The sequence below is a fragment of the Lipophrys pholis genome, assembly GCF_963383615.2.
Source record: "Lipophrys pholis genome assembly, chromosome: 10".
Lineage (NCBI taxonomy): Eukaryota > Metazoa > Chordata > Actinopteri > Blenniiformes > Blenniidae > Lipophrys > Lipophrys pholis.
In genome coordinates this window covers 7,605,963-7,621,332 of record NC_137640.1, presented here as the reverse complement: position 1 = coordinate 7,621,332, position 15,370 = coordinate 7,605,963, and the positions used below count along the sequence as shown (strand labels likewise).

Genomic DNA, 15,370 nt, shown 5'->3' with positions numbered 1-15,370 from the left:
TTCTGATGTGCAGTGATATAAATCACTAACATTCATGCTGTCTTGTCACGTAATATTGCAGATATTACAGCAAAGTTTCAACAATCTGACACAAACACTTTATTTGCACTGCATTAATTATTGTAAATGAATATTAATCCAGGGAACGAAGTTTGATTTAGCTTCACTGAACCTGTTACCAGGCAGGCAGTCACTCATCAGCTGTATGTGATGTTTTCATGTAAACATGGACAGTTTTGGGTGACATGAAACACAGAGATGCTTTAAAAATGATTTTTTTTTTTTTTTTTTTACATTTATGCGGTCCCATCGATCAATCCCTGTCATTGTGTGTCTTTCCCATCTGAACTATTCAGCTGGTTCTTTCCGCAGCAGTTTACAATCGTTGAGCAGGAAGCAGTCAGATGTGTGGTCCAAGGTCACTTTGACAAGAGAGATCAGAGACGTAAATAACAGATGTAAGATACATTATCTTGGATGTGCTGCAGTCCAAATAAGATGAACCGTTTTAAGACAGATTTGGTCTGTTGTAGGATTACAGTCCTTATGTTCAGTTTACTTTAAGCAAAGAATGCAGAGAAGAGCTCAAAGTTCATTCATAGGCTTTGCTACAACCACAGTATTTAAGTTGTAATCTAATGAAGTTAATAGATAAAATATGTGCTTATCATTTCTGTTTATTTATTTTTATGTTTTTTTTAAACTCATCGTGCTTTTATGTTGTTGGCCTAAATATAAAACTACTTCAACTAAATCGCCGTCAAATGTTTGGCATTTGTACAATGTAAATGGGGTAAGAAAAACATGATTTTGGACACTGCAAGCTTCATAATGAACATGTAACAATTTCTTCAGTGTTAATCTTTAGGTTGTAGATTCTTACTTTATGGCTGAGTTTTCAAGAATTTACTAATCACCAGGCAGATTATAAAAAGAAATCACCTCATTTGCTTTTATACACTGTCTAATCAGCAAAGCTGAAGCATGTAAGGTGTGACTGTTACGTATATGTACTTCTTTTCCTGTTCTAATGTAGTCAAGCATTGGCCGGCAATACGCAGCCTTCCTGTGGTTCCATCTCATAAAAGATTGGCCAGACTGGAGGTAGTCTCTCTGCGAGCCTGCCGGTCAATGTGTCCTGAAATTGTGAATATGCTCAAAACCCGATCCACAAGCCTCCGTCCATGCCTTGTCCTCTCGAGAAGGACCACCACAATAGTGTATATCACAACACCCACGACTGCAGCCCCGCCTCCCGCCAGCAAAACCACACCAGAGATGTACATGTCATTAAGTGCTTGTCCGGGCTTCGGCATGTGGTTAGCCAAGGCCAGATGAAGTAGTACCCCGCCACAAATCAACAGCGACAGCCCGGTGATCAAAACCACCAGAAGGTCAGACAAACCGCCACTCTTTAGCATGTCAATTCGCCTTCGACTTCGCACGCAATTCATGTCCTGCACGGCTGAGCTGAGCAGCTGTTTGAGCAGGACCCCCAAAGCCAGCAGGCACAGAGCCGTCCCTGCGCCCAGGCGCCATTCGCTCGAGACACTGGTGGTGGTGGAAAGAAGTCCAACGCCGCCCAGTCCGCAGCCCAGGATGAGGAGCACGGCGACACAGTAGCAGAGCAGAGACTTCCCTGGATCTCTGAACCACCACAGCTCCACCTGCTCCTCCAGGATGTTGTTCTGAATCCGAGCCGGGTCTGCTTGACCATTGTGACCCACTTCAGGGCCTCGGGTTCCCCTCAGCGGGGGGAAGTTGTCCAGCTCCGGCATCCTGCGGCTCCTTTCAGCCTGCTGAATAAGGATGCCACCACTGCGGAGGCCAACAAATCCACTTGATGACCCCGGTGAGAACTACAAGTCTGTCAAATTATTGGGGATTTGATGGACACGTAATCCTGAAACGTTCAAATGAGTCTAAAGTTGGTGGTAAATGTACAGATAGAATAAATCTTCTGAGATCAATGTGCTGTAGTTTTATCTGCTCTGGCTTGTTGACAAAGGTCCCACTGAGTCTCCGGTGTGGATGAAATTCTTATAGCTCACAATGACTGGATCGAGAGATGGATCCAAACTGTCACTGCATCAACATTCAAAGCGGAGAATCCAAGCAGTCGCAGGATTTTCAGCTGGGTTCGTAATGTGGGAGCAGTCACCTGGAAGATAAAGCAGACATATATTCAGCAGTGAAGTGACAGACTAGTACACCGAGTCTGTTCTCAACTCGACAATAAATGACAGCACAGAACCGGGCCCAGCCGTCATTCCTCACCGCCACTGCAGCGCGACGTCAAAAGTTGTCTTGTTTCAGTTATGTCCTGGTGAGTTCACTTACATCAAGTTACACATGAGGAGTAAAATCTGAACCCGTTTTAAGATAAGATTTTAAAGAAACAATGAAATAACGCTTGCATTTTTTTAAACTTGTGTCTATTGGGCTTATTGTTGTTTATTTCTTGTTACACATCCAACAGTTGTCGTAATTCCCTGTCAAATTCTCTTTTTTTTTGTTTTTTGTTTTGGGTAAATGTTAAATAACCCATGATTCACTGTGTAAAGTGTTTACACTTGGAATACATATGCAGCTATGTGGATATCTATCCTAATCTGGAACATGACTCTGCTAGTTTTAACTGTTTTTACACAAAATATGTACAGACACCAAGTCAAATAGCACGTTTCACAAAGTCTCTGAGGTAGTGTAACCACCGTGACGTGACTATCACACCCAAACTGAACTTCAAGAAGAAGAAGAAGGTTTCCACGCTCATTAGTTATGCTTGGAGCTCACACTAGCATTTTCCACGTCGGACCACAATACATGAATTAAAAACAATATCGGACTGCACGTTGGACTATTGGTGAGTTTTTAGCTGGTAAAACTAGCCCCACAATAGTTTGTAGAGTGTGTCACGACTTTAAGACAGAGGCAGGGATTCCGTCATTGTGCAGCTCAGTTCCAATAAGCTGGAGGGATTCTGGAGCCTGTCACATCCCACGTTTGCTTCTTAAAGAGCTCTTCAATCGAACTTTGATCAAACCACTCCAGAATTTGTTTGAATGTGGACTGTAACTTGCTTTTCAAACAAAGTATTATTTTTTTTTTCTAGTTTGGGGCGTACCAGACGTTAGAAGGCAGCGTTCAAACTTTCACAAATGGACCAACAGGGTTGACTCCGAACACACCATAAGACTCTGAGCAAACAAGGAAGTTTTAATATCTGCTTGATTTGTAATCTAAATGAGGTCAGTAAAACATTATTCAACTTAGCGTCAAGTTATTCTTTAAAATCCTGAACAACTTTTGTACAACCTTTGTGTTGTGATGGAAACAAATCCAGTCAAAGGTACACACACACACACACACACACACACACACACACACACACACACACACACACACACACACACACACACACACACACACACACACACACACACACACACACACACACACACACACACACACACACACACACACACACTCCCCTCTGCTCAGAAACAGTTTCTCTAAACCTCTGTTGTTTTCGTCTATGCCTAAAAAAACCCCAACAAGAACAACTTGGTGTGCTGACACTCGCAACCTTTTCTATCTCTCGTTATCACTATGGTAATGAGTTGCCACTACAGAGGAAGCTGCATAAAAGAAGCTTCGGCCGTCGATAGAATAAACAATTCCCATCTATGCAAACAAGCACAAAATCAAACAGCTAATGTACAAATGTAAATTTTCTTTTTATCCTTCCAAGCACACGCACACACACCAAAGGCGTTGAAATCCGGATGATAATACTTTTTTCCCTGAGTGTGTATACGGTGTGGATGTTACTGTTACATGTTTTCCGACATGTCAGGTAAAGCCTCATTATGTGTCCCGTATTATGCTGCACCTCTCTTCCTCTGGTGTTTCCCCGCCTCAGCATATTCAATCTATGCACTGTAGTTTGTAACCTCACCACGAACTGATAACACAATCATGTAAACATATACAGCACTCATGCGTGCTCACAGGTGCACACTCGCGCACGCACGCACGCACACAAACAACCTCAAGGTTATGGCTGTCGACAGCTTGTCTTTAAAAACCTGTCAGCTGCTTTATTTCTATCAAGTCAGCAGTGCGCGGTACGAGCCCACGCCGCCCCGAACACAAGCTGGCAGGAATTACAGTTTGTCCTCACCGGTCATAGATTTTACTAACACAAACACTACTCAGAAAAATGAAAAGGCATGTCAGTCTGAGTAAGCATAACATGATCTCATTGACGGTCTTGAGAGCCTGTTCTTTTCTTCTTCTTTTTTTTGACTTATCGAACCTTTCTAAACTGTTTGAAATGCAGGAACTGAGTAAAAAAAAAAAAAGAAGAGACAATCAGATCACACTTTTTCTGATGTTTTTAGAAAAAAAACCTACAAACTAAATGCAAGATCACATTACTTGTTAGCGTAGACAGGTAGTGAGGCGAGCAGTGACACCGTGACAAGATGAGATATGAGATGCATGCGCAAGGTGTGAAGAGTAAGGTAATTACAGGAAGAGGGTGTTTATTGGCGACACGCTGTTCTGGAGGCTTTTCACATACTGTATTTGTACGCAAATGTGTGTGCCTGTTTGTGTGTGTGTGTGCCCATGAATATGTTATTGATTTTTCATTTCGGGGAACCAAAACATGTTCCCATTCACACGTTAAAAGGACTTGTCATCTTTGTGAAGACACGAATCAGGTTCTCATGAGAAAAACACACAATTTCAGATTAAGGTTTGGTTATGGTTTAGATAGGGGTTAAGTATTAGTTAGACTTGAGTCTGCAGGTAATGAGTGTGAGCCAGTGCAATGTACTGGGAAACCGTGAACATACATGTGTGTCGTGTTGTATTTGACCTATATTGTAGCTCCCTAAAACTGTTTAGATGCTCACATTAAGGATATGTCTGAAATATAGAAGCACAATTTATATTTTCTAAAAGTCAAGGATTAATATTAAGTAAGGTTAGACCAGTAGTTTCTTAACTGTGCTGTGGGCATCTGGGGGACAGGTGAAGGATTTTTCCCATCATGATTTTAGATTTATTTTTCCCTTTTTTTTAAATTTTGAAAAGAAATCACAAGTTCAGACAGAAAATGTACATTTGTAACTCTAATGGAAATCAACTAAGATAATAAAGTAAGCTTCAGTGCAAAACTGTAAGTGTATTCATTACAAAAGTTGTAAAGAAGGAAGTCATTCCCTCCGCTATAAACGCTCCGTGGTGACCAAGTTTAGGGTTTGACTAAGCTTAAAGTGAGAACTAATGCATGACGTAAGACTGCTGAACAGTGTTGTGCACTCAGGGTCAAAAATTATTTTGCTTTTTTTTATAATTAAAAAGTGATTCTAAAATCTGAGTCTGGAATCAATTAGGCTGCTTGTTCAGCATGCAACTTTATCCAGACAATAAATGGTTATATTTTGTGGAGCTCAAATCTCCTATGTCCTATAAACGCATCACAGCTCCTTTCCTCTGCTGGGGCGGATAGCAGGAAGTGCATTGCTAACCTCTGGTCGAAGCTGGATGCTGCTATTGGGTTAAAATGTTGAATGACAGTATCATCAGCCAATCAAATTTTGATGTGTTATTGACGGAACGCCCTTGGGCAAGCGGAGTTTCTCGTGCGGGTCTTGGTGTCGTCATTGAAATGAGCTTCACTGATTGGCCCAGGGGCAGGTGCGTGATGACGCACTGTTATTATCTGCTATTCTGGAGGTGATGGCGGCTAATTTAACAGCAAGATCGAATGATAGGATAGTAGACCTGCTTCTGGTGCCTTTTCTCGGCGCCCGTTTGCAGAAGAATTTGGAAGTTGTGAATAGAGGAAGACCAAAGGCTTTGTGCAGCATTTTACAGCGGGACGCTACCAACACTACGACTGGGAGACAGCTAGCTGGGAGCACAACAAGCTGTTCTGCTGGCCATATTTACTCTTCAGCACAAGCTCCTGAACATGGAAAAGCAGTGGTTTAAGCAGCCTCACAGAGCGATTCATCAAAAAGGATCGCAGGATGGATTTCATCTACAAGTGATGGGTGAGTTTTTTATTTATTTTTTTTGTTTTTCTTTTACTTTCTCTGGATTAGATTGGCGCTGCTGTTGGCATTTTGTGCTGTTTTTGATTGTAAAGTGGTGTTTCCCATACAATCGGGGTATTTTGATATTCCTGGCCCTGACTGAAACACCACCACAGGCTATTGCTGGTGAACATACATGGAATTAATAATATTCCACACCTGTTGACTCATACTACTGTGGAGGGAAGATTTGGGTCCACATAAGTAAAATCAACATATGTTGAGATGAAGACTTGTTTAAAGGTTATCTTAGTTTAGTGAGGTTAAGCTCTGTTCAGTTTGATATTGGATGAGAAATTATTATGGCTAAGCTTAGTCAAAGTCTGTAGGAAATAATCATAAGTGTACGCAATGTGCCCGAAAGGCATCAAAGCATAGCCTGTGTTTTCATTTTCTAAAAATAAGTATTAAAAGGTAAGGTTTTGAAACAACATTTGTCACTTAATATGGTTTGGGGTTTTTTCCATTCATTATATCCATGTGTACATTTCACACTCAGAGACTCAGAGGAAGGTGAATTTGTTGTGCACATGTTTGTTGAGTCACTAATTAATCCCAGCTGGTTTGAGTGTCAGTGGTACTGGGAAGGGCCACAGAAATAGAACCGTAATTGAGGTGTGTTGTCTGTGTAGTCCGCTTTTTTTTATTTCTTCTCAGTGTCGGAGGTTGAGTTGTCAAGATGGCAAAACATTCAAAGCTCAGTCCTATTGAGGTTTTGAACACCATCACTTTGATTCACTCAGTACTTGTTTATGAGAGGTTAGTTTCAATTTCAATAAACAGCTCCCAGAGATGAGAAGCAGGGAAACAAGCAGGTGATAGAGAATGAGGGTGGCAGTGGCATGCAGCAGCAATCATAAGGTGAAATTGAACCTTTAATGGCATGAGTATATCTTACTTCATGTTGCATTTCTCACACTGTGATCCCCACAGACATGTCCACAGACCAGACTGCTGGAGTGTGTCTGCCTTTCCTCTTTTATCACTTATATGACCTCTAAACGCCGCCGTATCAGCCGTGTCATATTGGCCCCATAAATATCTCTACAAAAGCACTGACTCACTGCGTCACTCTCCAATGACCTCCTTTCAGCCAAAGGAAAACAGATACAGAAGTACCAACACTTCACACAACATAGGAATCTGTTTTTCCAAGAGCAGCTGTGCTCTCCTCATCGGGTACTGAAGCACCTAAAGGCCCCTTTACACAATATGAGTTTGGACCATTTAAGCTGAGAGCTGATAATCATGAAGAAAACCTCGCTGTCAGATCAAAACTGTGATCTGAGACCAAACTATAGTCTGAAACAGGTTGTGACCGAGATGTTATTACACCCATCTCGCCGAGGCTGAAATGCAATAAATTTTCATGAGCGCTGCTGGCTAAAGTCTAAAGGCGTATTCCACCCTGAAAAGAAACATTTCAGCGGTTTACACCTGAACGCTAAAATCTTCAGTACGTTACATCTAACAATGCATCTTCACACCAGAGCTGTGAGTTTTCGCACGCCCACAATACTCGGCGTGTCTATGAAATATAGATCTGCAGTTGCAGCTGCGAGACGAAACGAAATTACTCCACAAAGACCATCACTGATAATTATCTTCACCTCATCATCCAGACTGACAACCCTAACTTCTGCAACAAAGTTGGAAGATCGAGGAAACCAGGAAGAGTTTTAACATTATTGATATTTCAGTCAATAACTCAGGTCTCATTTACCTTCAGTGTTTGATACTGGATAAGTTATGTGTCTGCTGTGAAATAGTGTCTCTGTAATCATTTCCACACAAAGGGAAACTGCATGGTTCAGTCTGAAAACCAAGGAGTGAAATATAACAAATCACCCGATAATCTTTGGCCACTGTAAATTGACAAAGTACTGTGCACTGGGGTAGACGCTTACAAGGGGGAAAAACCCCCAAAACATGTTAAATGCAAAAATGAAACTAAAATCTGCCTTAAAGACGAACTAAATGCGAGCGAAGGCATGTGATTGTGTCACATCAGTTGCCAAATTATTGTCGCCTTTAACCAGCTCCCATTAAGACGTTAGCTAAAACAACTAAGGCCAAATCGATCCTAAAAGACACACAAGAAACGTACGTTATATTTAGAGGCTTTTAGCTTCAAAGTCATTCAATAAAATCACAAAAACAAATGGAATAAAATCCATTCAAAAGAACTCAATTTGTACATATAAATGCAATTTCACCTTATTCGTCATTGGAGAATGCCCTTCGTTTCTCTCCTACTCAAAAAAAAATGTTTTTATTCAGGGAGTGAGTTGTAAAAAATGTATAAATTAAGGGTGCATTATTAGGTGAGTTCACACCATTACTCAACTGTAACACTATTCTTTCTTTCTTGCAATTTTTTTTTTTTTAACCAACAGTCGGGTATAGACAACTTTCAAAATTTTCAGCCGTCAAAAAAAGATTAATGTAACAACAGGAAATATGAGGTTTAAGTTAAACTTCTGTTGTGATTATGACACCAGGACAGTCAATCCAGGATCGTCACGAGGACTCGTCTCTGTTGGAGCACGAGCTTCAATAAGTTACTTAGATAGCTAGCAACAACCTGTACTTCACTAGAGACTCCAACTCTGGTACATTTTCTCAAGACCATACAAAATACATAATCACTCATGGAGTAGAATAGATTAGAATAATTGGCCATACAAAAAGGAGCGAGGCAAAATCTCTTCTATTCTTAACACTCGGTACATTAACACTTTGTTGTAACCTCTCAGTCAAGGATAAAAAATATATACATATTGTCTTGTCGTCATTTTCACAATTAAATTGAAAATACAATAGCTGAAGAAAATCTTAACCGGCTTACTTTAAAGTGACTGAAATAATAAATCTGTCACTGACGTTAAAAACTGAAGTGACTAAAGACAGTCTGACACGAGCAGTCAAAATGTTCTGTGGTATGCTAATGTACAATAATAATAATAAAAAATTATTGTAAACCTTGGACACAGAACGTCTCTCTCTCGCTCTCGCTCTCTCTCGCTCGCTCGCTCGCTCTCTCTCGCTCGCTCTCTCTTGCTCGCTCGCTCAAAGTTTTCAGCCTGCAAGGTCACCAGAGGCGCTGAGCTTTAGAGTAAAAAACCGTATACTGCACTCCAATTACCTGGGAGGCTTTGGGACTCCGGTATTCCCCCCTCTGTTATGTTGGCCAGCTGAATTCATTTCACTGGCCATTAGTGCCTCATTTTATTGTTGATGCGTGGTTCTTTTAAAATTGGTTGTCTGGCATTATATGCTAATCAGAATGCCGGTCAGCAGAGCAGGCGAAAAGACAGGAACAACTTTGAAGGAAAGTGGAGTCTGCGAAATCTCGCTTCTTGTGTAAAAAAAATGCAGCAACTCAGTGGGGATGTTTTAGAGAACGGACGTGCAAATGCCCCAATATCTGAGTGGTTAGCAAAGGTGTAAAGCGGGACGTTGCCGCCTCCAGCAGATAAAGGTGTACATGCACACTAAAGGAACCTCTGAATCAAGTCCCAGATGTATTTCCTGTTGTGCTGCCAGGGAAACCCTTCTGCTTAATTCAGGAGTTAAAAAAAAACCCCCACAGTTTGGTTAGATTGAAAACAAAAATATCCTTTTTGTGTGTTAAAGTGAATGCAAAGAAAAGCAATATTTTGCCAGGAAATTGCACGTTTTGTATTTGAACTTCGGGGTGGACGATCCTTCGGCAATTGCAGTTTCTTGTTGCTTCCAAAAGATATTTTCCTATATACACAGTCCACACTGACAAACACAGAAAAAAGAAATCTCTGCCAAATGATGAGAGTAAAAATATGTCAGGCTCAACTTATGGGAGAAAAATGAGGTCTTTCTGCTCTTGGAGCCGAATTTCCTGCTGTGTATGTTTTTTTTTTTTTTTTTTTTTTTTTATCCAAACGCTTCGGGTCGGGCCGAAGGGATGTCCATGGGAGACTGGCGATGTCTTGTTGTAGTGACGAAGCAATACCCTTCTTCTCCAGTTTCTGTCCCCCACTTCTCGCACACAGCCACCCCCTCTCCTCTCGTCAGGCGTTGATTCTCTTGGCGTCCCCGCGGGCGAGGAGAGGGGTCAGGGTTGGCTCCATCTGTCTATGTGATGGCCGTTGGTGCCAAGCGCCGCGGGGGCTGAAGGGAGAGGAAAGACGGCTCGGGTGGAGTGGGAGGCTAACGGATGTTTCGGGGCTGTCATCTGGGACTCCAAACGGGGCAGAAACCGAGGGTGAAGGCGGTGCTGGTGGAGGGGATGGGACCAGAGTGGTTGGAGGATGAAGATGGAGTAAGAAGATACGTAGATTGTTGAGACTGGAACAAATGTGGCTTGGAAAAAGAGGAATAATGTTGAATAGGTCTTTATCCGGACAAGCAGGATCTTTGGTTCGTCTCCAGTCACAATAGACAGCCGCAGCTCTCGGGGAGCAACACTTTGCCGGAAACGGAGAGGAGACAATGGCCAAGTCAGTGTCACTGTCCTCACTCAGTCCGGAATCACATGGGGAAACCTAAAACAGAGAGAACAAGAAAGAAAGACTTTTCACAAAAACTGCACACATACAGTACAGTAATCTCTAGGCCCGACTTGTGTTTTCGCTCCTCTCCATCGTGCTGATTTTCAACTCATAACCCTACAAAAATCACTTTCTTCAAAACTCAAAGATGCCTCGAGTGTGAAAACAAAATAGGGACTCTCATCCCGATTGACAAGTGTAGTCAAAATGAGCCACTTATGAGGGAGGGACTGCACAGATGAGACCCTCATCTCGTATCATTTCCATGTTAGACACACTTTTACTCGTGATTATGCCGTGATTATTCCATCAGAATGGCAAAAGACGACAGTAAACATTTTTAGGTTGAATTGGCTTTCTACTGTTTAGCACTGTCCCCTAACAGCAAGACGTCCCTGGCTCCATTCCTGGCTTGGTGGCCTTTCTGTGTGCATATGTGTTGAATTTGCAAAGTGTTCAAGATTATTTTTCCCTCTGTAGAAATGATTGTTGGGTTAATTTGTCACTTCAGGCTATGTTGAAAATATTTTGATTTCCACAAAAAGAGAACACGTACTATACTACTTATAGTTTTTTTCAAGATTAATCATAATTAAGTATGCCTCCCATGTACGGACAATTTAGCTATATAACAATATAATACAAACTATAACCATAATTTCAGATGAACATTCTTACAAATTTACCACAAATAAAGATACAACTTAAATAATTGTGAAAATACTGATATTTTCACAAAATGAAAGTGCTTCTCCTTCTACAAACTAATAGCGCCCTTATAAAGCCTACCTGGACATAATGTTCTGAATAAATGTTTTTTTGTCAACTTAACAATGAAAATAGATACACGATTAGAAACACTGGTGCTCTGGCGTCTGTTCCCTCTCTGAGCGTAATGGAGCCAGCGCAAACTACAAAGTACACTGGATTTCTATGCAAAGCGCCAGTCAATTTGAATACATGTTTAATAATCCCTTGAAAGACAACGAGAGCCCACCCAGATGTCCCAGGCAGTATGTCAAGAGTGGACTTGTCCAATCAAAAGAGGAGGTTTGGTCACTGGAGCCTGCCTTTTGAATCTGAATGTGTGCTTTTCACCGCCACCATTTGTTTAACTGTTTTGGTTTTGAGTGAAACGTCTCAAATGGTATTGGTTTGATCGTTATGGGTCTGCACCGTGTTGTAATGGGAAGCGCTCGCATCGCTTTCTGTGTGAAGTTTGCATGTGCTCCAAATGTGTTGGTGGGTTTTCTTGAAGCACTATCTTTTTCAATCTGAAGCATGCCTTTGAGGCTAATTGGTTTCCATAAACTTTGGATGGGAAATACATTCTTCTGAGGGAGCCACTTGAACAATAAGACTACTGAGCCATAAGTTTTATCTAATGCTGTTCAATATAAGTATCTCTTAAAAAAAATAAAAAAAAAAATATGTTCCATGGTTTAGGGTGCTTCTCCGTGGCATCAGTCTAATTCTTGATGATGAAATATGTACGAGGACTGCAAGATATAATGGGAAATTAATGATACACAACGATGTTTTGGATATAATATGAAGATAATTATATGATTTGCAGTAAATAAATGTACTTAAGTATATGGTGTGAATGTTTTTGTGCTTTGGGATTTCTTCTTTAAAAATAACAGTACTCTTACTATTTCCATGGATTAGAAGCAGAAGAGTAACTGGGCCCTGTCTTTCTTTTTTTTTCCCTCTACCAATTTCATTGAGTTGGTCATTTTAGGATTATATTTAATTAATTGTGCAATTTTACAGGTTTGATAGATTAATTGCACTTATCATTAATACTACCATTCTGTCATTTTCAATTTGTAGAGCATGAATAAAACAGTGCATAGAAACATCATTTATTGCAGCTCAGTCACTCTTTTCCAGTGTGTGTTTCACATGATGATGACGCAATAATGCTAAAAGTGAGATACAGTATATTGTGCAGCCCAACTGTGCAAGGGTAAATCTACAAAGCTACCACTTTCAAAATACAGGCAAAAAGTTGTTTTGCAAACATGATGTGGACCTATAGTATTTATCATTTTATTTCTAATTCATAATTCCTCACTGTCCCCCCCCCCTGTTGGCTGAACAGGAGGCAGTCAAAGTACTGCACGGGGCTCGCGGAGAGTACAATGCTCAGGGCTGTCCTGAAAAAGGTGTGAACGTGAGTGCGTGTGGCTGTTTCTCTGTATTTGTCCTGTGGTGGACAGGTGACCTGTCCAGTGTGTAACCGGCCTTCGTTCAAAGTCGGCTGAGATTGACTCCAGGGACTCTAATCAGGATGAAGCAGTATAAAAGATGGATGGAGGAATAGCTCGTAAACCTGGTTGAGGCATCCAGACATTGCTGTTATCATTAATACAGAAATCATTTTTGCTTTCATCCACTTAAGTGACTTTGGTTTACCAACAGTAATGATGTTCACTTCAACTCTTCAACTGACAATACAGTCATGCAAATCAAATTACATTATGGCAAACATCTACATCAGTATGTCACCAGCCAGATGTTGCACTAAGCAGCCTCACACAGCAGCTGCTGGCTGTAAAAGTCAGTTTTAAGGGTTATGAGTATTATTGGGGATTTTAAACACATCCTTCAATTTGCCCTCTCATGTGGCTTAACTCCCCAACGTCCCGAGTGACCTAATTTCTCAGCTTGTGGCACAATATCCCCCTGACTGGCATGACCAGCCAAGATCCCTCCCCAACCCCCCCAGACTACTTAACCACACTCAAACACATACGCACACACACACATATACACCCATCTCCATCTGTTTCCCCCCTTATCTCCCCAGCCTCACACCCTTTTCGTCTTTTCCTATGCCTTGCTCATCTCCTTCTCTGTCTTGCCATCAGTGCTCCTTTATGTGGCTACTTCTTATCTCTCCTGTGTGCTCTGGTGTTTCGGTGCTGCAGAAAGCAGGAGACGTGCACGAGGTAGGGGGGATTACTTGTGTTCGCCACAGATCCACCCCTTGGATCCAGGTAAAAGGCTGCCTGAGTCAAAGCCCTTGTGGCATAAGCACATAAGTATACACGGCATGCGGCACCTGTTTCCATGATGTGGGTGTCGATTTCTTTGCTAAAATTCAGAGGACATTCTGGCCCGCCCCTGAATTCTTTCTCGCATTTATTCCCTATAATTTATGACATGGGAAATGCACCTATTCATGATCCTTGGTAAAAATTCTTGACTATTGTTAATCTTCAACACAAACACACATTAACAATAAAGGCCGAGATAATCGAAACACGGTTTGCAAAAATGTGCAAATCTGTTATCTAATATGGCATACGGCATTTCCCTCTTTTTAAATAGAGCTTCCTCCTCTCGGTTGTGGCTCACACTGCTGTTGACAAAAACGCAGCCCAGCCCAGCCGAGTTCAATATAGCGCAGGCTGTGAACCCCATTCAACCACTTGTGCACGACAGGAGCCAAATGGGGCTCTTAAAATGCCGAACGCTGTTCGAAATGGCTCGAATATTTCTGCTTACGTCAAACTGTCTCCATTAGCGCAGAAGAGCACAGAAACTCTGGGTTTTTACTTTTCTGAAAGTTGGGAGGAAATTAGCGGAATGACGGGCGTAATGACTAAGCAGTGTAAAGTAGCTGTCGGCCCCTGAAGGAGAGGAGTGTTGATTTTATAAAAATAAGAAAAGAAGAAAAAAAAAGAAAAACCTCTGGCCAACTGGTTCCTTGTCGTGCACAGCTGCAATATTAAAACGCTAATCAAATCACCAATTAACATGCTGGTCCCCTTCTGCTCCACTCCTGCTGACAACGGGAAAGAGGACTTTTCTTTTTTTTCTATCCTCTGTCTTTGTTTTTTTAACCCCGCTCCCCTCCTCTTGTGCGTGAGGAGGTGATATTCAGCATATTCTAATTTGATACCGGCTGTCTGGTGATAATGATTGTAATGAATGAGATGGCAGCCACGGTGTCTTATTTGTCGACTACCTGAAACTGACGCCTTTACTATTGCAGCCGTGCATTACGAGTTATGCTGCAAAAACTTCACAGACATGGCTTGATGGCCTGGAAATTTTGCAAAGACGTTCATGTTCTCCAGAGGATGTGACCAAACAGAGTGTGATGATCTACTGGGTTTTCCCCTGGCATTTGTGGTTTCAGGTGAAATATGCCAACAACTGTTGAATCAATTGAAGAATTAGACCTGCAGACATTCATACGGCCCCCCACCACCCCTAGATGACTTTGATGGTACTGGCAAGGAATAGCTGCTGGTGTTGTGCTGTAAACTATGAGCCTTCTATCAAAAAATATTGCTTATTTAAGCAATTTACTATTATGATTAGCAATTGGAGATGCGTGCAAAAGACTGAACACAAAAGTAATCTTTCACAACTCTCAGTGTATTGAATAGCATCGATTATGCTTATTAGTGGGTGTGTATTGAAGTCCGGGATGGATGTGCAAGTAGTGATTACTGCTATTGGTGACACACAGCACGCCTAAAGTGTGCATCTGCTGACTGGAGGGAAAAAAAAAAGAAACACCTCTCGAGGACATTTAAGATTCTGGCCTTTTCTCCTCTCCTCTTTTCTGTGTCTGGCATCCATGACACACACACACACACACACACACACACACACACACACACACACACACACACACACACACACACACACACACACACACACACACACACACACACACACACACACACACACACACACACACACACA

At 41.6% G+C, this 15,370-nt stretch overlaps 1 protein-coding gene across 1 annotated transcript; it reads right to left on the bottom strand.

The window, feature by feature from the left end:
• Positions 1–262: 262 nt before the first annotated feature.
• tmem125a (transmembrane protein 125a) lies at positions 263–10,144 on the bottom strand. Its single transcript, XM_080472624.1, has 2 exons — positions 9,259–10,144; positions 263–2,161 (listed from the first exon to the last, which is right to left on the bottom strand). Exon 2 carries the CDS (start codon positions 1,776–1,778, stop codon positions 1,080–1,082), a length of 699 nt encoding a protein of 232 aa, XP_080328750.1. The 5' UTR covers positions 1,779–2,161; positions 9,259–10,144; the 3' UTR covers positions 263–1,079.
• Positions 10,145–15,370: the final 5,226 nt, after the last annotated feature.

Bases quoted from the DNA above. Each gene is read 5' to 3' on its own strand.
- tmem125a (XM_080472624.1), bottom strand. From the start codon at position 1,778: ATGCCGGAGCTGGACAACTTCCCCCCGCTGAGGGGAACCCGAGGCCCT.